At 40.5% G+C, this 26869-nt stretch overlaps 1 protein-coding gene across 2 annotated transcripts in view; it reads right to left on the bottom strand.

Annotated features, from left to right (window-relative positions):
* sim (single-minded) overlaps positions 1-26869 on the bottom strand; it is a 434059-nt gene that overhangs the window by 87497 nt on the left and 319693 nt on the right. For both annotated transcript variants that reach the window (XM_067144541.2, XM_067144542.2), the window contains exon 3: positions 11314-11399. In XM_067144541.2, coding sequence (XP_067000642.1) covers positions 11314-11399 — 86 coding nt within the window. The remainder of the gene's footprint in view (positions 1-11313; positions 11400-26869) is intronic.

The raw sequence follows: 26869 nt of genomic DNA, 5'->3' as shown, positions 1-26869 counted from the left end.
GTGGCAGAAAGAGCCTGGGTCTGTCCATCCAGTTGGCACGTCATTTCTTGTTTGTATTCATTTTATGAATTTCTCTGAAAACCACAGTGGTCTTAACGTTTCTTTCAGTACGTTTCAGGATGTTATCACGTGTGATCCCTTCTCCTTCCACCTCAGTGAAACGGATTCACAAAGCGAGTTGGCCGTGAATTCGGGAGATAGTGGTTTCGAACACCACTGCCATCAGACCTGAAAATAGTTTTCTGTGGTTTTTTATTTTCTCACCTGTACCTTGATTAAGGCCATGGCCGCTTTCTTCCTACTCCTAGCCCTTTCCTGTCCCATCATCGTCATAAGACCTATCCGTATCGGTGCGACGTATAGCAACTAATTAAAAAAAGACTCCTTTAGTCTTCTTATCCAGAAAGGAGAGCAGGCAAAGATCCCATTGGACACTATTCTTCTTCTTCTTCTTCTTCTTCGTCTTCTTCCAACAACGGTACTCGAACAGGACAATTACGGTGTCAGACCATAGCGCCTTGACGAACATGTCACCAAGCGGCCTTCTGTTAACTATGACCTTATGTTTAACACATTGAGAAAATGTCAACGATTTTTCACCAAACAGATAACATTTTTTGGGGTTGTTAGGGAGCTCCAGGAGTAATAAATAAGGTTCGGATGTTAAGGAAAAATCATATTTCTTTCCTGAGGTCATTTCCCCAAATATATGAAAAATAACTATGAATGATGGATCTCTGACCCAGATTAAAGAAATTTTATATTGCATATAAATGCATATTTCGACGATTTTTATTGCTTTGTTCATATTTTGCTCATTTTAGTGATATAATGATATATTTTGAGCATTTTAGTGATATAATCACATATTTTGCTCATTTTAGTGATATAATGATATATTTTGAGCATTTTATTTAAATTGCGGCGTTGTTTGTAAGAAGCTGGATGTTATCTGCGTCGTTTCAAACACAGAATTTCAAAATACTGTAGTAGTTGTATTTTTCTTTCTTTTCCAGAAACAGACAGGTAGCAAATTTAGAAGTTATGATTCAGAGGAAGAGGTGCTGTACGAACGTACGCTGACAGATAGGTTACCAAAAAGCATGCTAATGCTGTACCGTACTTAGTTTTCTTGGTTCTTTCTTAGGAAAATAGAGTGAGAATTGCACCTCAGGGCTATGATAACTTACTATTTTAACGTATCTAATGTAGCTCTTATCAGTTTGCATGACTTAATGTATCTGATATATTATCGTTAATCACTTTTTAGTACGTTTAATGTTAATAGGCCTACTTGTTGGAGCGGCTCTAAGAAGCTCGGGGCCTCCCCGCAATAACTGAAAATGGGACACTCGTGTCCTGATAAGAAAATTTACAACTTTATTATGTAGTACAATGTTTTATATTATTACAATGAACAACAACGACTTCACGGAAATAATAATAATAATAATAATAATAATAATAATAATAATAATAATAATAATAATAATGATAATAATAATAATAATAATAATAACAATGAAAATCCACAGTCTGTTTCCAGTCATTCGAGCCGGTCAGGGATGGAATGAATGAAGCCCAATCTAGCGGCGAGGAGAGGAATTATGCCGGCTGCCGAAGCCTATCGCACTCCTCTGGGGCATTGATTAATGACTGACAGATGAAATGAAATGATACTGGAGAGTGTTGCTGGAAGGGGTGATGATAGGGAAAACCGGAGTACCCGGAAAAAACCTGTCCCGCCTCCGCTTTGTCCAGCACAAATCTCACATGGAGTGACCGGGAATTGAACCACGGAATCCCGCGGTGAGAGGCCGGCGCGCTGCCGCCTGAGCCACGGAGAATAATGATGATGATAATAATAATAATAATAATTATTATTATTATAATAATAATAAATAACTTGTGTGACGCTTTAAAGTCACCGATTCTCTTATTCGTAGTTTTTCTTTCAGCTCAGATTTTGTTAAGAATTCGGAAAGACAACGTCTGCGGCTCTCCTAAGAGAACCGTTCCCGGTTCCAATTCTTCTCTGGTAATGAACATGACGAAGGCATTTGCAGGGCAGCCAACGTGGGATTTGAACCCGCTGTCTCCGGAGTGCATTGATAAACCCAAACAGCACAGAAACGCTCTGACATAAGTGGGTTGAAGCTGATAATATACCTTTTACCGCTTAATCCTTTTTCGGCTATGAACTCGGGAGTTGAGTGGTTTTTTTTTCTCTAAGGAAAGGCATACTGACCTTTCCTTAGAGAGCAGTGGTGAACTGGGTGAAACTAGCTAGTAGTGGAGTATATGGACAAAATGAAACCGGTAGACATGCATCGTCCACGCTTTAAAAAAAGTTGATGTAGCACTGGAGCTTTTAGCCTTATTGTGCTATCATATGTAGTCTATTCACTACTGTGTGTATCTGTGATGTTGTTATGTACGCAGATGAAGAGGGATGAAGTACGAAAGATAGCCAACTAACATCCCTTCCCCGAGCAAGAGGAATTTGCTATTCGCGGCTATGATCTTCCGGATATCGAATTCAAAACCAGTGTTCTGGTCACTCGCTTTGACCAGCAAAAACTGCTTATGAACCGACAAGGAATCGAAACCGGGGTTCAGCGGTAAAACGACAGTGTCTAACCGCTTCACTAAAGGAGATCACTCGAAGTAGCAGCAACAATAACATTAATAATAAAATATGACAATATGACATTTAATTGAATACTAATGAAATCCGTAGATAAGTCTTCAGTATACAGTACAGTAACTGATGATGGTAACTAAAACACGCTGACCGTCACAATATTTAAGAAATAATGTCGTTCCTAGGACCAAATAATTTACTACAATTTTTTTTACTATTTGCTTTACGTCCCACTGACACAGATAGGTCTTATGGCGACGATGGGATAGGAAAGGCCTAAGAATGGGAAGGAAGCGGCCGTGGCCTTAATTAAGGTACAGTCCCAGCATTTGCATGGTATGAAAATGGGAAACCACGAAAAACCATCTTCAGGGCTACCGACAGTGGGGTTCGAACCCACTATCTCCCGATTACTGGATACTGGCCGCAATTAAGCGACTGCAGCTATCGACTCGGTAAATTTACTACTATTTACAACTCAACCGTCCATCGTAGGCCTACTTAGCTACACTGACTGCCGAGAGTTATAAACAGGCTCGAAAATTCAGTATTTAGAGTTTAAATAAGGAGGATATCTTTGTTATCGCATCTTCGTTGACTACTGGGTTCTCAGAACTGGCTAATGACTTCATAAGCCTTGTTGATTGTTGTAAGTGGCAGCAAGGGATGGTTATTATTGGAACAGGTTAGGAAACCCACATTCTTTCAGAAATAACTACCGTGCTCCTATTGGCGAAGGAAGCTCTGCACTACGACGACCTAAGTCTGGAAGAACTTTATGTAATACAAATAATACTGTGTTGTGTGCTGTAGCTTTATCAATACGTAAAATCACTCTTTACCTACTAAATTAAGAACCAGTCATGGGACCCGCTCCAGCCAGGCCCCCAGCCCCCGCCCGACGGTGTCTGCGGGGTCCTTATCGCCGCCACTGCCTATACCTAAAATACCTCCATTTTTAGATCATATTTAGCTATTTTTAGGGCATATTTGCTTTCATATTTTCTGCTTCATTAGGTCATAAACTTCAGAACCCTGGTAAAAAGAATAAGAAGGGAAGTTTCTAAAGCTCTGTGTATTTGTGATGTACTTTTCAGAAATCCTTGAGACACACTGACAGCCGGTCTCACGTGCTGTAAGACAATGCTGGGCCGAGGAGACAAAGGAGAACTCCGATACCATAACAATATCCCGGCATTCAAATGAAGACTCCAACACTTCCGGGCTGCTGAGGTGTTCATCTTGGTGTGAAATTTCGAGTAGTCTAGAAACAATGGGCAATTATGATCTGCGCCTTTCCTGCTGAGCTTGGCGTTATCGCTGGAGCACCAAGGTCAGGCTTGAAGGCGGTACTTGGGCTGGCACTCCGCCCATAGACCGACTCAGCCAATATCAGCTTGCTTTCCAAATTATGCTGAACATAAAATGTTTTCTGTCATCTCACCTGCATTTACTGCAAATAAACCACCTGCTTAAGAGAAAATTTGTATTTCTTTGTTTTTAATCGGACGTTGTACCGTGTAATGGACTTGCGACATCTTCCAATGTATGTGAAGGCTGTCTGATAATCTGTGTGACTGCAGTGTTTGTACTGGAGTGTGTATTTGGTTTTCTACAAGTTGTTTTACGTCGCACCAACAGAGCTAGGAGTGGGAAGGAATCGGCCATGCCCTTAATTAAAGTACAGCCTGGTGTGAAAATTGGAAACCTCGGAAAACCATCTTCAGAGCTGCGGACAGTGGGCTTCAAACCCACTTATCTCCCTATTACTGGTTACTAACCACAATTAAGCGACTGCAGCTATCGAGCTCGGTCTGTGTATTTGTAAGAAGCTGGAGTTAGTATTACGAAGGGAGCAAAGTGATTAAGTATGCTTGATATTTTACATGACTGTAGGTATTGTAATCATACGCCACCGGGAAATACAGTGTTACGTAAAATTCGAACCTAATGAACATGAATGTTAATTTCGAAAATCTCACTTGCAATGTTTTCGATAAAAAGCGCGGTCACCTTGCGGCCTCAGTTGCTGTGCTGCAGACAGCGCTAGACGCCATTTAGACTGCTTGCGTGACAATTTATGCAGTCCTCTTTGAAATTTCGGCCATCGTTCCACAACTGATCCGCAGACGGAGCTTGGTGGAAGGTGGTGATAATTTCATTGAACTGTCACGCTCGCGGGAAGGATGTGTCAGTGTCCTATGTAAAAGGAAGGCACCACGGAAAACTGTCGAGAATAGGATTTGGACTCACTTCCTTTGACATGAGTGTTACCTGTTCCAGTCCCTTAAAGCATTCTTTCATTTTCTGACTCCATGGAAGGGAAAACTGGTTAAAAAATCCACTAGATAGATGGATTTATCATCAACAGGTTATTTTCCCAATTATAGATGATTCAATAAAACAATATATACAACACATACACCTTAAATAAATAACACTAATTTCCTAAAGTAATAACCAAGATATATTTATATATACATATTCAAAACGCCTTAATTAAATAAATAAACAAATGCATAAATAAATAAATAAATAAATAAATAAATAAATAAATAAATAAATAAATAAATAAATAAATAAATATGAATCTCCTTAAATAATTGTCATGATTAAACTACATCTAGAGACATTTACATACACATATTTACATATTTTACACAGAATACCGGTACCTTAGATTCATGAGGTCGTTAGGGCACGTCTAATTATTGGCGGGGGTGAGTGGAGACGGTCGACTGATTCAACCACCTCATTAAGTGTCTTTAGTGCCCTCATCAGCCATGAGTTTGTCCGAGCTACAGTTCTCACTTTAGGGAGATGGAACGTATACCTTTGCCTAGTATTGCGACGAGGAACATATAATGGAATCAACTCCAATAATGTTGAGCAATCCACTCTACTCGTCAGACACTTATAAAGGAAGAGGGCATTGGCACATCTGCGGCGCGAGTGCAATGTCCTCATACTCATAGTCTCACAAAAAGACTCGCAATCGGACGAAGAGAGAGAAATACCTAAACTTCTGTAGCTGATCCATTTCATGAACCTTATTTGGACTATTTCCAAGTCTTGTATTAAATACTGCTGAGAAGGTAGCCACACCTCGTAACAGTATTCTAATGATGGTCTGATTAGAGTGCAAAATAAAGTTATCATAGTTCTAGGAGTAACAAATTCGGCACAGTTTCTATTCAGAAAGCCAAGTAATTTAAAACTTTTCCCAGAAATATTGTATGAACGTTTCTCGAATGAAAGACCGTAACAGTTTGAAAGTGTCACACCAAGATAATTTATGTCATTCACACGAGTTATTTGAAAATTGCATAAATGGTAAGGGTAATTCACTGGTTCCAACTTACGTGAAAAAGTATTTGCATTGCATTTTGAAATATTCAAACCAAGTAGCCACTTTTGACACCAGTTACTTAGGAGGTTTAAGTCAGACTGTAGCAGCTTACAGTCCAACTCACTATATGCCACCTTGAAGATCTTTAGATCGTCAGCATAGAGAAGGCAATTACTGTGGTGCATACATGTTGTTATATCATTTATGAACATGACAAAGAAAAGAGGGTCCAGTAAAGAGCCTTGTGGGACACCAGAAGTAAGGTGGTACTTCTTAGACATAATACCATCATATTTTACTACGGAAACCCTGTTAGTGAGATAGCTTCTAATCCACTCCAAAGCACTTCCCGTATGTTGACAATTTGATGAGTAGAGCATCATGTTGAACTGAATCAAAGGCTTTGGAGAAGTCCGTGTAAACAACATCCACTTGTTACCTCTTATCCAAAGATTCTGTGATGAAATTGATATACACCGCCATACTGGACACGGTAAGTCATTTTTGTATAAAACCGTGCTGAGCTATATTAATATACTGTGAAACGGAACTTTACTATCTCTTATACACGATCTTCTCTGCCACCTGTGAAGTCAGGGACAGTAACACAACCGGCCAATAGTTATCAAGCACCATTTTTTTCTCCTTTCTTAAACACTGGTACAACGTAACCTTTCCACTCACACGGAAAATACCCTGACGAGAATGACATTCATTATGATGCTAAGTGGCCTACCTAGCTCAAGTGCACATTCTTTCAAAACAATTGCGGCTACGTCATCCAGACCAAATCATTTGGAGGTATCCAAAGAGGCAAGAATTGAAGAAACCTCTGCTGGAGAGGTCACTATTGAGGTTAAGGCTATATCACACACGGACGGAGTGGACAGATTACACTTGGCGGCAGGTGAGTGATACTTTTCAAACGTGTCTGAAAAGCTGTCCAAGATGTTCCTTTTGTCCTGCAATTCATTCCCATCCTGAAGCATAGTAGATGGCAACCGAGGTGGCCTCCGTTTGTTACTCACGAAGTTCCAAAAACACTTCGGGTTGGCGGCTAATTTCGATTCCATCGAAGTTATATATTTTCTGTACTTTTCGAGCTGAAGGCGTTTACATTCACTGCGTATTGTCGAAAATTGCACATAATCACTACTATGATCCATTTTTTGAAACTTCCTTCTTGCCCTCTCCTTTTACTGTAATTTATCTATTACCTCCGTGTCGTACCAGCATGGGTATTTCCGCGTGCTAACTATCCGGGACGGTAGTGTCTTTTATTACATCGCGAAGGAGGTCGTAAAAAAGCGTCAACGCCTCATCGACGGAGGGGGAATCTTCGATTAAATTCCAAGTACACAACGAAAGGAGATCTCTCATTTGAGATTTTGCACGTCATACTACAGTATATTATGGAAAAATATTCGTTACTCAAAATGTTACTATGTAATATACATAGAGGCATGATATTTTTCGCATTACTTTATGTTCGATTTCGCGAAAAGGAAATAATTTTTCGCGGCTTTTTTTTTATTTTTTCGTGAAATAGGACTTGACCCATTGCTTGAATGTTGCTGTAATCATTTTCTAAACTCAATCATAAAAAGTCTCGTTCATACGATTTGTCAATTATTTATGTGAAGGATAGACATATAAGGAGAAACAATATTGAAATCCGTTCATTATTCCTTACGTATTATTGTCCTAATCAAAATTACATAACAAAGTACCCTTTTCACCGACATGTCCATAGCTTTCACCCTATATGACCATACCATTCAGGGGGTTCCTAGAATATTACAACTAACACGTATTTCTGTCGATCTGAGAAATCCTTATTCTGACTTCCATTTCTCCCCACACAGGTGACATTGCAACACAATACTGTCGGCAGCCCTGAAGATAGTTTTCCGAGGTTTCCCCATTTTCATACCAGGCAAATGCTGGGGCTGTATCTTAATTAAGGCCACGGCCGCTTCCTTCCCAATCCTAGCCCCTTCCTGTCCCATCGTCGCTACAAGACCTATCTGTGTCGGTAAAGCAACTTGTAATCATAATAAATAAGCAATACAATTTCAAACTCGATATTTTCCATGAATTTCGCTGCAGTTTCGCAGTTATCGCAAAATAAGTACATTTCGCTTGAAACTGGCATTATCGTTTTAATTTGCTGTAATTATTAGCGAAATCAAAATCACTATTTTCTTAACCAGAACCATGTCATTCTTTAATATATCTAAGAATCGCTTCAAATTATTTTTTGTCGCGTTTATCGTTAATGCGAAAATATCGTGCCTCTAACAATACATGTCTCCTTTCTCTTCTCTGCCCATTTATTTGCTACGATCATTAAGATCGTAAATGTTGAGAAAGTGCTCCAGTGTGGAGCAACTACAACAGCTTCATCACTGACTATAATGAAGTCTTCTTTTTTTTTTTTTTTGCTGGTTGTTTTACGTCGCACCGACACAGATAGGTCTTACGGCGACGACGGGACAGGAAAGGGCTAGGAGTGGGAAGGAAGCGGCCGTGGCCTTAATTAAGGTACAGCCCCAGCATTTGCCTGGTGTGAAAATGGGAAACCACGGAAAACCATTTTCAGGGCTGCCGACAGTGGGGTTCGAACCTACTATCTCCCGAATACTGGATACTGGCCGCACGTAAGCGACTGCAGCTATCGAGCTCGGTAATGAAGTCTTCAAGTTGGGTTTCCACAGGGCAGTTGAGATAGACATGATACTGAATTGCACCACAGTATCTATCAGCATTCTGTGTGCAACCCCATTTGTTGAGCGTCTGCTTGGTTCTAGGCATTCCAGTTCTTATTCTATTAAGGATCTTCCATACAGGCCAATATTACGAAGTATGTGCTGGAGTTCCTTCTGTTAACCGATTCCAGTCAGATAGTGTGGACTGTTGCTGTCAGTGTTGATTCCCAAGAACACTTCGTGTGGCTGGTGCTGGCCGGGTGTTATTAATGAAACTCCTCTGTGATCTGAGACACTGTTGTACTATTTCATAACCATAAAGAGGATAACGGTTGTTCACCGCTTGTTTGAGTTCCTTAGTTCCAGCTGGTACTTGCCGTCGGTTAGAGGCAGCCAGAAACTGCGCGGCATGTATCGTTGAAAGCAATATATATATATCTACTTTCTTGAAATGGACAGAGTTGACTCTCACAGACAAACCTCCTCCTCCTCCTTCTTCTTCTTCTTCTTCTTCTTCTTCTTCTTCTTCTTCTTCTTCTTCTGTCATATCCTCATTGGATGTCGGCTGTCATCAGGGCGATCAGGTTCTTGTTCTCAGCAACTCGAAAAAGTGTGGGGGTACAGAGCCCATGCTATTCTCGTAGCCAAGATATTCTCCTTCTTCCCCTACTTCTCCTTCCTTCAATTTTACCTTGTAAGACAAGCTGGAGGACATTATCATTTCGAATGATATGGCTAAAGTATTCAAGTACTCTTTTTGATGTTGTACATGACTTCTAGCTCTGTGTTCAGATGTTGGAGTACTTATGTATTACGTATTCTGCCAACCCATGATATTCTGAGCAGGTGTTGGTAGCACCACATCTCAAAGGACAGAAGTCTTTTCGTGGTCTTCTCTGTAAGGGTCCAAGTCTCGACACCATAAAGTAAGACAGAAAATACGTAACACCGAAATAAACGGAGACGGAGATTGATCTTAAAGTCCCTGTTACAAAAAAGTTTGCTCATTCTCTTGAGTGCAGTCCTTGCCTGTTCAATCCGGGACCTCATTTCAACAGCATTGTTCGAGCAGTGATCAAGTACGCTGCCGGTGGACTTGCTCCAGTGATGTGTTAACAGTTTGAACGAAATGTTTGCTTATGACCATTAGTTTGGTCTTATTTCTTGTTTAAACGCAGACCTGCTGCAGCACAGTGTTCGACTACGCAGTTTAGTAATGTCTGCAGATCTTCAGCATTTGTTGCAAGCAGAACAGTTTCATCTGCATGCCGCAGATCATTTATTGTGATCCCTGCCAAGTTGGGGTCAGAAGGCCAGCGCCTCAACCGTCTGAGCCACTCAGCCCGGCAAAATAAATAAATAAATAAATAAATAAATAAATAAATAAATAAATAAATAAATAAATAAATAAATAAATAAATAGCAGGCGATAGAAGACGTAGGACGAATGTCCTATACAAGAAAAAGGCAATCTCAAGAAAGGCTAAACTCAGGCACTATGACACAGTGATCACACCCGAGTGTCTGTACGCAAGTGAATTCTTCGGAATGACAGGGAAGGCTAGACTGAGAGAAGCAGACAAGTACGAGCGCGAGATCCTTCGGAAAATAATCGGTCCTAAGATAACAGATGGACAGTATAGACTCCGAGGAAGAAGAGAGCTATACAGGGATAATGAACAACTGATGGAGTCAATAAGGAAACGAAAACTGATATTCTACGGACATTTCCTCAGGATGGATGCAGATTTTTAATGTATTGGACAACAGACTTAACGTCTCGGATAAATGGTTCAGAAAAATAAGGAAGGACCTCAAGAGCATGGGACTGAATCAGGAGGACATGTCTAACCGATCAAAATACAGATCAGTGATCAACAACTTTAAGATCTTCCACGATGAGCAAAAGTAGAGCAGCAACTGGACAGAAGAGAGAAGACAAGCACCCAGAGAAAGAATGCAACGCTTTCGGGCTGCGAAAAAGGCTTCCAGAAATGCCTTATGGTTACTTGACATGGTCTCTAATGGCCCTGAACGAAAATAAATAAATAAATAAATAAATAAATAAATAAATAAATAAATAAATAAATAAATAAATAAATGTGTCCCTCTTAAGCTACTGTTCTAGAACTGAATCACAGATGTAAACAGACCTATGAACGGGCCAATAGCGATCCAGGCAACCGGATGAACCGTCTGAATGTGTTCAACATAGAATATTCCCAGATCTTAAAATGTTACTGTCCTCTGGAATTTGTTGAATATTTTGACAAATATCACAACGCATAAAACTTTAATAGTCGTTTACAGCTTTGACAAAGTCCAATGATTTGTACTGATACATTATTCTGAGGTCCCTCTTTTTATACCTTCCGTTCCACCTCACAGTCTGGAAAAGTTTCTTACGACACTTGTGAAAATGTCACCAAGATAATCTTCATATAGTCTGTGAGAGAACGACAGCTTAAAGAGGACACGTATCTTTCACGTGGCAAATATAACATGACAATGACGGAGCACTTTAGCGAAAGAGATTTAACAATACGAGGAGATAATCTTTGTTTCGTGAGATGTCATCAGTTGTCTGTAAGACATGACAAGCATTGTATTACCTGTAGCAAGTGCGAGCCCAGTTCCTTGATGCAGGTCTCCCGGGGGTTGGTAGGGGGAGGGGCGGCTCCCCATGCGTCGCCCAGCCCTGCGAACAACACACACAGCTTTATCGACATTATCTCGGCTCTCCTAGCATCAACAAAAAACAACATTACTTCTTTTCTAATCGTATAATTTGTTCACATAAGCACAACAGAGCAAAGAGGTGGTGATTGGCGCCTGTGGTTTACCTACTAGCATTTCACCTACACTGAACTACAGTATATTCTAACAAAGATGCACCTTCACCAAATGAAAATTATTCATTTACCATTTACCACAGATCTGCACTTAGAGCTGTCGCCCAGTGGCAGGTTCCCTATGAAAATGAACATCCACAGCCTGTATCCACCTTCAACCGGGTCAGGGATGGAATGAACGAAGCCCCCATCTAGCGGCGAGGCTAGGAACTGTGCCAGCTGCCGAAGTCTGTCGCTCTGAGACAATGACCAATGACTGACAGATGAAATGGAATGATAGTGGAGGCTGCTGCTGGAATGAAAGGTGACAGGGAATACCGGAGTACCCGGAGACGAATCTGTCCCGCCACCGCTTTGTCCAGCACAAATCTCTTGTGGAGTGACCGGGATCTGAACCATGGAACCCAGCGGTGGGAGGACAGCGCGCTGCCGCCTGAGTCACGGCGGCTTACCTGATTCCCTATCAATTGTTTATCTAGTCTTTTCTTAAATAATTTCCAAAATTAATTGAAATCTCCCTTTGTAAATTATTCCAATATCTAACCCCTTATAATAAACGAATGTGTGTCCAACCCTTGTCTCGTTTCTCTACGGGGTCCGGTATGACATGAAATTAATTTTCGTAGTGAGATTTTACAACAGGATGCCCTTTCTGACGTCAATCTCATCAGAGGAATTAATGAAGTAAAATTAATTTTCTGATATATGATATTATGCAGGTAGGGGGTAAAACCCTTTGCCGGCACATAGTCTCCTCCTTTCCAGTAGCACAAAGGGGTCTGCTCAAGGCTTGACGTCTCCATCCAACAAACGATTCACCACCATTAGCGTCAGGGCCAGGTGACCCATTTTCGCCACTTGAAAGAAAATAAATAAATAAATAAATAAATAAATAAATAAATAAATAAATAAATAAATAAATAAATAAATAAATAAATAAATAAATAAATGTCCCCTCACTCTATTCAATGCGGAGAGATTTGGAATACAATCCAGGCTACCACGTGACTTTATTCGATTGTGTTCAATTACTAATGTTTTAAATTTTTTTATCGTTCATTTTGTACTCCGAGAGTGCGTCCATACCATTCCGTGATTTCTATAGATCCTCCAGCGGACACAAGCTAGCCCGTGGTAGGAGGGGTAGCGTGCCTAATTTTTACACAGACACCTCAGGTTCAACTCTCAGTACAGAGGTTTTAATGTTGGATTGAGGGTTGGAACGAGGTTCGTGCACTGATTAACTATCTGATATGACATGCAGCGGACCCTGTCAAGAAAGTCAAGCAATACAGCGTTACACTGATCACGCGGAACTCCAGTATCTGTATAGCATCTAGTTAGGTAGCAGTCGTTTAAGCAAGCCAAGGCCTTAATGGGCTGTTTCAGCATGCGATTGAGATAAAATAAATTTTGGAAGAGAAGAATTCTCACTCTCAGATATCCTTGGCACGGTTTTATGTGGTTCCACCAGTTCAAAATTCAAAGGTCATGAGGCCACTGGAGGAGTGGAAGCTAAAAGTTTCCACTATGCGTAAGGTAAAGGCACCTAAGATTACGCAAATTACTCATTTAATTCTTGAGAAGCACTTTCTTGTCCCCAACGATAAATATATATCTGCAAAAAGAAACTCTTAATTCTGTGGCTCGGTTCTAAAAGGGCCAATGTCAAAAAACCTGTTTTTGAGCTATGAGCATTTGAAGTTTTGCTTATAGTTTTCCAATTATTGTTTTCAACAACTGACTTTAAATAACTTTATACTTTCTTTGTGGAAGTCACCTTATTAAACGCTAATTTTTCTATCGTATTCTTTAAAATTTGCCAGGTCTCTAATCTTTATCGGTAATCTAACATTATTGGCAAGGGCTTATTTAATTAAACGTTAACTGTTCGTTTGGTACTTAACAGAGACATTGGCCCTTTTAACATGTTGCAAGCCAGGATAAAACGCGTTTGTATCAGTTAATATCTAAATTTCGATTAAAACAATGACATTGGCCCTTTTAGAACCAAGCCACAGAATTATCACGAGCGCAGAGAGCACAAAAATAATTACAAAATTGAAAAACTTGGTGCGTGGTGCATAGGACTACGTTGCACTTGAATAGTCCAGCACCTCCATAGCTTGAGCATTCTTCATGTCACCACTGTTTACACTCATTACACTGCACCCAGTCCTCTTGTAACATTCTGGAGCGATGAAGTTGATGCTACTGACAAATCGTGGAAACGAATGTCTATCCTTCCTTGTTCATTTTTGCTTGGGATTTTCCTAGAAGAAGACTTTTTTTACGGAGAGGAAGACAACACTTCAAATTTCTTAGAAGTTATTTTCTTTAACTTTGATTCCACTGCCTTTGGTAACGGGGAAAACACAGCAGGTGAAATAATCTATATGGTTGCTCGTCGAACTGCTAAGGACATTTCATTTCCACTTTCAAAGTTCACTGAATGGTAAAAAATCTCCTGCCACGGCTTGATTCTCGTGATCCCTGAGGCAAAATGTCACTTCTGAGGGTAAAATAATTCCTGCGCAAAATTACAGGCTTCTACGTATTTTCAAATGTTATCCAGTAGCTGAAAGAAGTCTTTACATAGACAAACAACAAACACTGCAAATCGTAGATTAGAATATAAGAATATATTTTTAGAATGATATCAAAGCTTACGTTAGTCTTATTCAGATCTTTATCAAGAAGTATTAAATATTCCTGTCATATATCTCTTTATTCAACAACTTTCAGGGAAATTCTTAACGCTGATGAATAGTGGCTCTTACAAGCATGATCATCCGAACGAATGGCGGCAAACAACAACAACAACAACAACAACAACAATAATAATAATAATAATAATAATAATAATAATAATAATAATAATAATAATAATAATCGTTTTACGTCCCACTAACTACTTTCAAGGTTTTCAGATACGCCGAGGTGCCGGAATTTTGTCCCACAGGAGTTATTTTACGTGCCAATAAATCTACCGACACGAGGCTGACCTTTTTGAGAACCTTCAAATAACACCGGATCGAGCCAAAATCGAACCTGCTAACTTGGTTTCAGAAAGCCTTAACCGCCTGAGCCACTCAGCCCGGCTATAAAAATACCACTGTGCAGTCTTAGAGGTTGCACGTCCTTAGATGCGTTTTCCTTGATCTTAGCACTAAGCAGGGTAGGGTAGAATGCTTAGCTCTATGCTCGGCCACATTTGCCCTTCCTGAATTAACTTGACAGCCAACTCATTTTCAACGCTCGATGACTGTCGAGGTAGGAATATTAGTATAACTAATTATTCCATTCTGTTTTTCTTACAAGCGTTGCCTGATTCATATGGGGTGGCTATGAGTGTGCTACCCAACAGAGCAGTATTGTGTGCCCCTTAAAACAACTACCAGCAGCACCACTCCAAACAGCAATAGCCGAGATCGTGGCACGGGTTAGGGTGTGTTGCTGGTTGCCTGGCTAATGGCGGCAGTAGACAGTCAAATGGCAATTTAGGTGCGTATTACAGTACTAAGACTATTACACCATTTAATTTATTAGGAATTGATGGTATAATTGCAGAAGCAAAAATTAAATACTATACTGGCCCCTTACTTAATTATATGCTGCACCTTAATCTGACATACATTTTAGTGTAAATTCAAGGAAATTGTCGGGAACTCCAGAGTTTATTTAGTGAGAATCTGGAGTTCGAGTTGTATTTACTTTGACTCTTCTTCTACCGAAATGTGTCGAACATATTGTATGTATTTGCCCTGTTTAACCTCCGGATGCCCTTCCTGGTGCCAACTCTATGTGGAGGGATGTAATCACTATTGGGTGTTTTTGTGGTGGTTGGTAGTGTGTTATATTGTCTTAATATAAGAGGGGTGTGTTGGGGCAAACACCTAGTTTCCGAGGCAGAAGAATTAATCAGACACGGTTAAAATCGCCGACCTGGCCGGGAAACGAAGCTAGGACACTCTGAACCGAAGGCCTCTACGATGGCCATTAAACGAAGGAGTCGAGCAGTTGTATGTATTTATTTTGACTCTTTACCGAATATTTTGTTATATGATGAAAATGAATGAAAACCTACAACCTGTTTTCTCGTCATTGACCGGGTCAGGGACGTAATGAATGAAGCAGATATAGGCTGTTAGTACGATGGGGTCGCCACTCCCAAAATGATTTATTAATGAACTAGCAAATGTACCCGTGCTTCGCTACGGTATTCTACATTGTATACGGATATCGACGTAAAGACTGTGCGTGCAGTAAATGAGATTGTTTTAAAATTGCATGTCCCTTAGCCTTATCCGAGAAATAGCATGGGGAGGTCCCCATACGTTGTTTCCAATGTAAAGTGAGGGTTGCGGAGTTGTGATGATAACGGCAGGCTCACTTGCCTACTGACATTCACAATCGAGTTGGCAAGATTACATTATAATTGCAGGCCCCATTGCCTACTGCGCGGTCACAATCGATTTGGGGAGTTTTAGTTACAATGGCAGACCCATTTCCTGCTTTCAGACAGATTACAGTTGAGGAGTTTTATTATAATAGCAGGCAACTTCCCTACCACCAGTCAAAATTGTGTTGTGCAGTTGTCATTATAATGACCAGGCCCTTTTTACTGCTGCCAGCCAGCTTACTGCCAGTCACACAGAATTAGTGAGTTTCCATGAAAATAGCAGGCCACTATGCCTAATGCTAGTCAAGGTACATCATACCAACAAACGGTTTACACCCTCAGACGTCCCTTTCATCACTCTACATGTTTGGTGTTAAAACATTTTCTCATATCTCACATATTTATGGGTTCGATTGAGTTACGATATTTGAATGGGGTGAAATTGGGGTACATTTTCATAATTTTACATTATTTTTCACATACTTATGTGGAAGCTAGAATCATGGAATTGGGTTCGCGTATAGCCATTGGTCGTGTCAATGTGCGTGCCAAATTCGATGACTCTACCTTTCCTATAAGTGTGTCAAACTAAGTAACACACGTGTAAGAAGCACAAAATTTACGAACCATCGAAATATACAGCCAAATCTATCCTATAAGGGAGAGAGAGAGAGATACGACAAAATATCACAGGACCAAAGTTGTAGATCACTCGAAATTGAACGGAGATCGTGCCATCCGTTTTGTGATAGGACTTACCGTTTAGCAGCGAAATACCTCGAAACGAAGGTCTGCACCGTCATTAAATTGCCTATATTTCGAAATTATTCGACATAAAAAGTAAAAAAAATAAATATCTTTGAAGTTTTCCGTAGGTTACCGGTTAAAACGTATAAATTTGCTTAATTTCAATTTTTCAGCTCGTGTGGCAGATTATGAGGCAATCTTGATTTTGGGCGAGGGGGGGGGGGGGGGTAAATTTCTTGCGTTAAGTCCGGTGGGACTTGTACCGAAAAACGGTCCGTTAATGATATCTCCGTTATTAATCCTGGTATCGAAATGATGCACATGAGAAAAAAAAGGTTTAGAAATTAATTTCCATTAAGGCAGGTAGATTTACATTAAGTTTGGTTGTGTATATTTTGAGGGAGTTCAAAATTACGGTTTCGGTTTCGTACAAACCCCCAATTAGTTCAGGGATTTAGAAACAATATTTGCCCTAAAACCTACCCAAGGTCAGGTGGATTCTAAATATGAAGTTTGGTGGAAATATATTCAGTAGTTTTCAAGTTATAGAAAGACAACCAGACCAACAGACAAACAAACAAAGAAACAAACAAACAAACAAACAAACTAACTAACTAACTAACTAACTAACAGACACCAAGGAAACCTACCCTTGGACAGATGGATGCTCTATATAAAGTTTGGTTCAAATATCTTCAATAGTTTTCAAGTTGTAAGAAATACGCTTTATACGCACCCGCTCTTGCGTTAAGTCCGCTGGGATTTGTACCGAAAAACGGTCCGTTAATGATATCTCCCTTATTAAATCCTGTTATCGAAATGATGCACATGAGAAAAAAAAATGTTTAGAAATTAATTTTCATTAAGGCAGGTAGATTTCGATTAAGTTCTGTTGTGTATACTTTGAGGAAGTGCAAAATCACGGTTTCGGTTTCGTAAAAATCCCCACTCACTTCAGGGATTTAGAAACGATATTTGCGCTAAAACCTACCCAAGGACAGGTGGATTCTAAATATGAAGTTTGGTGGAAATATATCCAGTAGTTTTCAAGTTATAGAAGGACAGACAAACAGACGAACAAACAGACAAACAGACACCAAAGCTAAAAATGATACAGATGGTCATTATTACACCTGAAACTGATAACTGTACGGAAATTTCGCCAAAATAATCAATGTACAGACACACGGTCGTTACGATTTTATTTATATAGATGATAGATGCTATGAAATGAGAATGGAGAGTGTTTCTGGAATGAAAGATGACAGGGAAAACCGGAGTACTCGGAGAAAAACCTGTCCCACCTCCGCTTTGTCCAGCACAAATCTCACATGGAATGATCGGGATTTGAACCACAGTATCCAGCGGTGAGAGGCCGGCGCACTGCCGTCTGAGCCACGGAGGCTCTATTTTGTTATAGTGAAAGAAATATTTATTTTAATTTTCGATTTAATATATAGCTGTTAGGTTTTTCGGTCTGTCGAAAGTAGTTGTAGAGTGGAAAATCTCCAAGGGGCTATATACCAAAACCAATATTTCGAAACAGAAGGGAAAAAAGCGTTTCCTTGGATGATTACAAAATTCTAAATAAACCCATTAAGGCATTTGGAACACAAAAGACTTGGTAAAAAATTAAATGATCTCCATTTTATGGTAAAGGGTTAACCTGAAGTAATTTTTTCCTGCAATAGAGGCTACGTTCAGTAAGTCGGTGCGAGAATTGAAACACCGCCCTATTACTTTTAAAGTGCAGTTCTCTACAGATATTGCAGTATTGGTCTTCCAACTGGGAGTAGCCTAAGTCTTAATAATAATAATAATAATAATAATAATAATAATAATAATAATAATAATAATAATAATAATAATAATAATAATTCTACGTTCCACTAACTACATTTGTACGGTTTTTGCAGTCATCGTGATGCCGAAATTTTGTCTCACGTGAGTTATTTTACATGCCGGTATATCTGATGACACGAGGTTTGTGTACATGAAACCCCCTTTTCATATACCACCCGCCTGTGCTGGGATCGAACCCGACAGCTTGAGCTCAGAAGACCAGCTCTTTCACCGTCTCAGTCACTAAACCCAGTTAAGTTATTACTTTTCTTAGCAAAGATTTCATTTACTGTACAAATTTCTGACCGTGCAACAAGGTGAAGTGAGTAACATTAATATTCATTCCTTTCTTCAAAACAGCGAAACGAGGGAACTTCGAGATCAGCATGTGTCTTCCTTGTACGTCTTGAACTTCTGACGTCACTGTCAACATCGGCCATTTTATTCAAGAAATACTACAGAACAGCTGAAAACAATCCCTTATGAACGCAGGTGTTTTTGAACCTACAACCAGATGCATCCACTGAATCTTTTCCGAACTGTTGCAGTGATGTTAGAACATAGCGCTTTATGGTGACTATTGGTAATGATACATAGCCTCATTTAAAGAATAAGATATTTTTTGAGAAAAATACTTAGCCCTTTTATGATTTTCCAATTTACGTTTTAAAAATTAGAAAAACCTGAAAAAAAACATTTAACGATACATTATCGCAAAAAGAGGAACACATTTATAAAAACTAGAATGATATGTTTCGTTCGTGAAAAAAAAATCATCAGATTCTATCAAATCGCACTTTTTCTTTTTTTGCTAGTTGCTTTACGTCGCACCGACGCAGATATGTCTTATTGCGATGATGGGACAGGAAAGGGCTAGGACTGGGAAGGAAGCGGCCGTGGCCTTAATTAAGGTACAGCCCCAGCATTTGTCTGGTGTGAAAATGGGAAACCACGGAAAACCATCTTCAGGGCTGCCGACAGTGGGGTTCGAACCCACTATCTCCCGAATACTGGATACTGGCCGCACTTAAGCGACTGCAGCTATCGAGCTCGGTAATCGAACTTTTTAATGCATGGATGAATATTATTAAGAAGTTTAAAACCATTTATATTAAAACCTGTGTTAACTGTCCATAAATTGTTGGAATGTTGTTTAATTGAATTAATTAATTAATTAATTAAATTGTTTTTCTTGTATAATCTGTTGTTAATTCTTTCTTCCGGTATTTTCTAACTGTTATTTAATCATAAATTAGTATCGACAGACTGAAGAACGTAGGAATAAATTATTCAGGGAACAGTTACAAAGTTAGACAGGTAATGATAATAAAGTCTGCCTCTGTGGTATAGTGGTTAGTGTGATTAGCTGCCACACACGGAGGTCCGGGTTCGATTCCCAGCTCTGCCACAAAATGTGAAAAGTGGTACTAGGACTGGAATGGGGTCCACTCAGCCTCGGGAGGTCAACTGCGTAGAGGGAGTTCGATTCCTTCTTCAGCTATCCTCGAAGTGGTTTTCCGTGGTTTCCCACTTCTTCTCCAGGCAAATGACGGGATGGTTCGTAACTTAAGGTCAAGGCTGCTTCCTTTCCTCTTCCTTGCCTATCCCTTCTCCCTTCCAATCTTCCCATTCCCCACAAGGCCCCTGTTCAGCATAGCAGGTGAGGCCGCCTGGGAGAGGTACTGGTCTCCTCCTCCTCCCCAGTTGTATCCCAGACCAAATGTCTCACGCTCCAGATCATTGCCCTTGAGACGGTAGAGGTGGGACCAATCGCTGGGTCAGGGGAGAAACCAACCCTGGACGCTAAACTGATTAAATAATAACAATGATGATAATAAAAGTGCATAAATATAAAAGTAATTGAATGCATATTTATACATAATATACACATAAAACAAAACTTTCAGCACGTAAATATACTGTTTAATTTTTGTACTTAAAATCTTACTACTTTCACAGTTTTCAGGAACGCCGGGCAGCCGGAATTTTGTCCCGCAGGAATTCTTTTACGAGCTGGTAAATCTACCCACATGAGGCTGGTGTATTTGAATACCTTCCAATACCACCGCACGGAACCGGTATCAGGCCCGTGGGTGAGCCATTCAGCCTAGTATTCATCTGGTTTGCTTCTTGCTGGAAATCTGACCCACAGCGCTTCTCTTCAAGTTTCGTAAGAGTATGTTGTCTATCTACACCACCTGCATTACAGTTAAGTCTTAGACGAAATTTACCCTAGTTACAATAGAATACTGCTTCGCTATTTTATACTATCTGTAAATGATCCACGTATACACAAATACAAATGAAATCAAACACAAATCTTTGCATTTCCATATGAAACGTTTATAACGGTTAATAATCAAATGAAAATGAATAGCGAACAATGCCTGTTTGTAATTAGGCAACATTTTTCATATGCTCATAGTATTTTGTCAATGAATTAACCTTTGGGATATGACGAGCGTGTCTTATCGATGAAATCGTAGTTCAAACGTTGGTGGAGCTGGGACGCTCTTATTCTCAGCCTTACCTCAGGGAGTCGTGAGACATAATACGGGCACACTCATCATACAATGCGTAGGTTCCGTTTACCACAGGCGAATAAGTTATGCGACATCACACGTTTTCAATCTGTTAACAACTATAGCGAACAGTTAGTGCAGCTGTGATATTCTCTTCCATTCTATCTCTCTCTCTCTTTCTAGGATCTATTATATGTAATTTCTAAATAAAATGTGTGTCTATTCTGTGAAAGAAAGAAATGTAATAATAACACCCTTTCAACTGCAGTACTGTTTGTAAGATGCCGCGAATTGAACTGATGAGTTATAGGATATTAGACAGCGAACCAGATCAATAAAGTCAGTCCTTACGCTGACCATGTGGCACTCAAAATTCTGTAAGCCATCTGGTCGTCTTGGCAGACAAACACACTTAATAAGAAGCTGTACACGTTACAGGTCTTTATATCGCTATAACATGTGTAATGCACTTAATGAAAATGTATAAAAGAAAATGCAGTATTAGACCTATATTCCTTGAGGCATTCGAAATTAACGTTCAGCCAGCAGGCGTCACATTAAATTATCTGCACAAGTTAGCGGAGGCCAGAGGATCCTTATTTTTTATACAATGGAAAAGGTAGATAACGGAAGACAATAGACGTATAATGACTAAGGGAATGGAAACAGATAATCATAAATTAAAAGTAAAAACAGTACTCTGCCTGATGTATAAACGCACAACCGATGTATTGTACTTTCCGTGGTGTAAAACAGATAATTTCCCTTTGCCGGCTTCATAGCGTATTTGGGAATAATATAATTACGTCACACTAACTACTTTTACGATAAATCTACTGACACGAGTCCGGCGTGTATGAGCATTTTGAGATACCACTGGACTGAGCCGAGGTCAAACCCGCCAACATAGAAAAATTCGAAACTCAGACGACCTTTAAGACTAACATGGGTAGCATTATCGTGGACGGAATTAAGCACCTAATAAATCTAGAACATAAAAATCACTTCGTAATCTCCCTGGCTAAATGGATAACGTGCTGGCCTTTGGTCACAGGGGTCCCGGGTTCGATTCCCGGCAGGGTCTGGAATTTTAACCATAATTGGTTAATTCCCCTGGCATGGGGACTGGGTGTAGGCTATGTGCCGTCTTCATCATTTCATTCTCATCACGACGCGCAGGTCGCCAACGGGAGTCAAATAACAACACCTGCACCAGGCCTTTCCGTAGGTCACACGCCATTATTATTATTATTATTATTATTATTATTATTATTATTATTATTATTATTATTATTATTATTATTACTTTGTAATAATGGAAAATCAACTGGATAGAGAAACGAAGCAACCTCAATGATCTTATGACGATTGCTGCTTCTCAACTTCGTTTTCTCTAATTGACATAAACATGTCTTATGTCTGGGAGTCAGCTGAACATTTGCGAAGTTAGCGCGATGGGAGTGTTACCTAGCAACAGTGCAGGCTATGTGGTCATCTCAAATTAGCATCCGTTGATGGATGGTCATGATCAAAAGACGTATTTGTGAACAATATTTTGATTTTCTCTAAGGGAAAAATTGTTTCTTGTTTGCTAGTTGTTCAGCGTCATACTAATACACTGAAGGTATTCGGAGACGCAAGTATGGGAACGTAGTGGCCGTAGCCTTAATTGAGGTACAGCCCCAGCATTTGCCTGGCATGAAAACAGGAAATAACGGAAATTCTTCTTCACAGCTGCCGCCTGGGAGATTCGAACCTATTATCCCCCGAATGTAAGCTTACAGCTACGTGGCTGATTCACTCCTAACCTAGAAGGGACCCTCGTGTCTGTTAAGTATTCAGCCCGAAGGTTGGTTGGATCCTCAAATACCACCACCAAGACGAAACAGAAAAAGACTTATGGTGGTTGCTATAATGAGGCGTACAAGGCATGATGAGGAGTGAGGTAGTTTGCCATTGCTTTCCTCACTGGACCAGAAAGTGCTATTGCAGCATGACGTTGCACCTTTCTGGCACAGTCGTGCTCCGAATGTCAACACTCATCACCACTCATACCTCAGCAACTTCCATATTTTCTCACCTATAAATGGACAGAGACATCGATGAAGTTACATTTTATTCTGGACTGTGCCAGAAGAAAGATGCAGACGCTGGTGGCCATTAAACATGTTAGTTCTTTTCAGTGTCCTAATGAGAGCCTCCGTGGCACAGACCGCAGCGCACCGGCCTCTCACCGCTGTATTCCGTGGTTCAAATCCCGGTCAATTCATGTGAGATATGTGCTGGATAAAGCGGAGGTGGAGCAGATTTTTCTCGGGGTACTCCGGTTTTCGGTGTCATTATTCATTCCACCAACACTCTCCAATATTTCATTTCATCTGTCGGCCATTAATCATTGCCCCAGAGGAATGCGACAGGCTTCGGCAGCCGGCACAATTCCGATTCTCGCCGCTAGATGTGGGCTTCATTCATTCCATCCCTGGCCCGGTCGAATGACTGGAAACAAGCTGTGTATTTTCATTTCATTTTCAGTCTCTTGTTATCAGTGAAGCGTTTCTCTTCTGTTAACTACGTATCTCCAACAAATTGTTAACATTAAAACGACGAGGAATGTAATTACATTTATATGGTATTGTTAACAATAGTCGATATTATCTGAGGATAAAGAGAACTGAACTCAAAAAATGTTTGAGATATTTAGTTCAAGTTATATTCAAAAGACCTGTATACCGCACCATGATATTCTTAACATATAAGACACGTGGGTTGGAATCTTAAACAGTGGCATTGTTTATTTACAGTGGATACAGAATAGATTAATTTATTATTTGACCCGTTTACCCTTCAGGGTTGGTTTTTCCCCCTCAGACCCGGTGAGGGATCCCATTTCTGCCGCTTCAAGGGCAGTACTCTAGATCGAGAGACATTTGGTCGGGGATACAACTGGATAGGAGGACCAGTACCTCGCCCAGGTGGCCTCACTTGTTATACTGAACAGGGGCCTTGTGGGGGATGAGAAGATGGAAAGGGATAGGCAAGGAAGCGGCCGTGGCCTTAAGTTAGGTACCGTCCCGGAATTTGCCTGGAGAAGTGGGAAACCATGGAAAACCACTTCGAGGATGGTTGAGGCGGTAATTGAACCTCCCATTACTCAATTGACCTCCAGGAGCTGAGTGGACCCTGTTCAATTACCTCGTACCACTTTTCAAATTTCGTTGCAGAGCCGGGAATCGAACCCGAGCCTCCGGGAGTGGCAGCTAATCACACAGAATAGATACCTGTTTAAATATTTGACTGCCCTTTGATAGAGTCTCTAGTGTAGTCAGCGATGTGGAAATCTTGGCATGTCGTTGGCATGCCTTCTTTAGTTGAATGTTTCAATAGAGAGGCACATAGACCTCAGGGATCACTCAGTCTACATAAGAAATACTTAACGCGTAAATTTTAACGGACCTTATGGATGAGCATGGAAATGGGCACTCTATCCGACTTAGTGTCGTGGTTACAGACAGGAGGAAACTTCACCTTGAACTCCTCCAAAGACCGTCACAGCACGAAGGTGATTTTTCTAGATTTAAAATCGCAAGCTTTACGTCAGTTGATACTTCTTTTTTCCTTTCAACGGAACAGGAAGCTAATGGATAAACAGACCATACAAGAGAAAATTAGATGATAAATACTTCTTGTTTTCATCAAGATTTATGTATGAACCTATCTGTAGCGTAAAATGTTAAAAGAAATGTATAACAGTATCTTGATATATTATGCTTTTGTTGCTGCTGTCGTTGTTAACCAGGAGAGAAGACAGCAGATAGAAAAACCATAATAGAATCTCTTGAGGCAGTGTGACTCCATTCATCCCTGTATTCTATTGACCGTCTTATTAATACGATAGCTGTGACCTGTCTTATCGAGTTTATGGCTGTATTGTGTGGTCCTCCACAACCGTGTCCTTCCATCTCATTATGTGCCGTGCTTGGCGCCAGGATGCGGGCAAGAGGTTCCCTTTAAGTAACACAGCTACTCAGCTTACACTTGTGGAGTCTGCTGTCACCCAGGGAACAGTATGCAGATGAGTCTCCTTAGAGCAACTCCAACCACATTTCGACCTTTAGTAGTTTGATGCAGCCCTCCATCCTGTCCTATTCTGTGCTGATCTCTTCAGTTCATAATTACTTCATCCTGCTCTACTCTGTCATATTAGCACGCCTTTTCGTTTACTTTTTCACTTCAATCAAATACAAAGTAAACAATCCTTGGGTGTCTCAAAATGTGCGCTATTAATCTATCCCTTCTTTCGGTAAAATTGTACCAAAATGTTCCCCTCTTATCAGCTTGATTCAGTATAGCTTCACTAATGATCCAATCTACCCACTCATCTTCTGCATCCTTTTGCAAGACTATATTGCAAAAGTTTATGTTCTCTTTCTTTCCCCTCTACTACTCATGTGTCACTTCAGTACAAAGATAGTAACAACAACAACAACAACAACAACAACAACAACAACAACAACAATAATAATAATAATAATAATAATAATAATAATAATAATAATAATAATAATAATAATAATAAACCAAACCAAACCCCATGGCACAACAGCCCCAACAGACCCAAAGGGCCTTGGCCTACCAAGCGACCGCTGCTCAGCACGAAGGCCTGCAGAATACGAGGCGTCGTGTAGTAGGCACGACGAATCCTCTCGGCCGTTGTTATACGTGGTTTCCTAGACCGGGGCCGCTATCTCACCACCATATAGCTCCTCAATTGTAATCGCTTAGGCTGAGAGGACCTCGAAACAGCCCTCAAATCCAGGTGAAAATCCCTTTGACCTGGTCGGGAATCAAAACCGGGGCCTCCGGGTAAGAGGCAGGCACGCTACTCCTACACTACGGGGCCGGCAATAATAATAATAATAATAATAATAATAATAATAATAATAATAATAATGATAATAATAATAATCCGCCTCTGTGGTGTAGTGGTTAGTATGATTAGCTGCCATCCCGGAGGCCCGGGTTCGATTCCCGGCTCTGCCACGAAATTCGAAAAGTGGCACGAGGGCTGGAACGGTGTCCATTCAGTCTCGGGAGGTCAACTGACTAGAGGTGGGTTCGATTCCCACTTCAGCCATCCTGGAAGTGGTTTCCCGTGGTTTCCCACTTCTCCTCCAGGCAAATGCCGGAATGGTACCTAAGTTAGGGCCACGGCCGCTTTCTTCCATCTTCCTTGTCTATACTTTCCAGTCTTCCCATCCCCCAGCAAGGCCCCTGTTCAGCATAGTAGGTGAGGCCGCCTGGGCGAGGTACTGGACATCCTCCCCAGTTGTATCTCCCGACCCAATATCTGACGCTCCAGGACACTGCCCTTGTGGCGGTAGAGGTGGGATCCCTCGCTGAGTGCGAGAGAAAAGCCAACCCTGGAGGGAAAACAGATAAAGAAAGAAAGAAAGAAAGAAAGAAAGAAAGAAAGAAAGAAAGAAAGAAAGAAAGAAAATAATAATAATAAGGCCTATTATTATTATTATCTTACTCCACACTAATTACTATTACGGTTTTCGGAGACGTTTAGGTGCCGGAATTTTTGCCCCACAGGCGTTTCTTTACGTGCTGGTATTTTAGCACCTTCACGTATCTCCGGACAGAACAGGGATCGAACCCGCAACTTAGGCCAAGAAAGTAAGTGTTTCTACTCTCTGAGCCACCCAATCTGGCACCACACAAAAGTCTGCAGAAACATCTTTCTAATATTCATACCTAATTGAGCATTTTTCCCCCCTTACGACAGATCTTCCTTGCTTCT

The sequence above is a fragment of the Anabrus simplex genome, chromosome 3 (assembly GCF_040414725.1).
Source record: "Anabrus simplex isolate iqAnaSimp1 chromosome 3, ASM4041472v1, whole genome shotgun sequence".
Lineage (NCBI taxonomy): Eukaryota > Metazoa > Arthropoda > Insecta > Orthoptera > Tettigoniidae > Anabrus > Anabrus simplex.
Note: the sequence above shows the minus strand (reverse complement) of the source record. Positions and strands in the feature narration are given on the sequence as shown.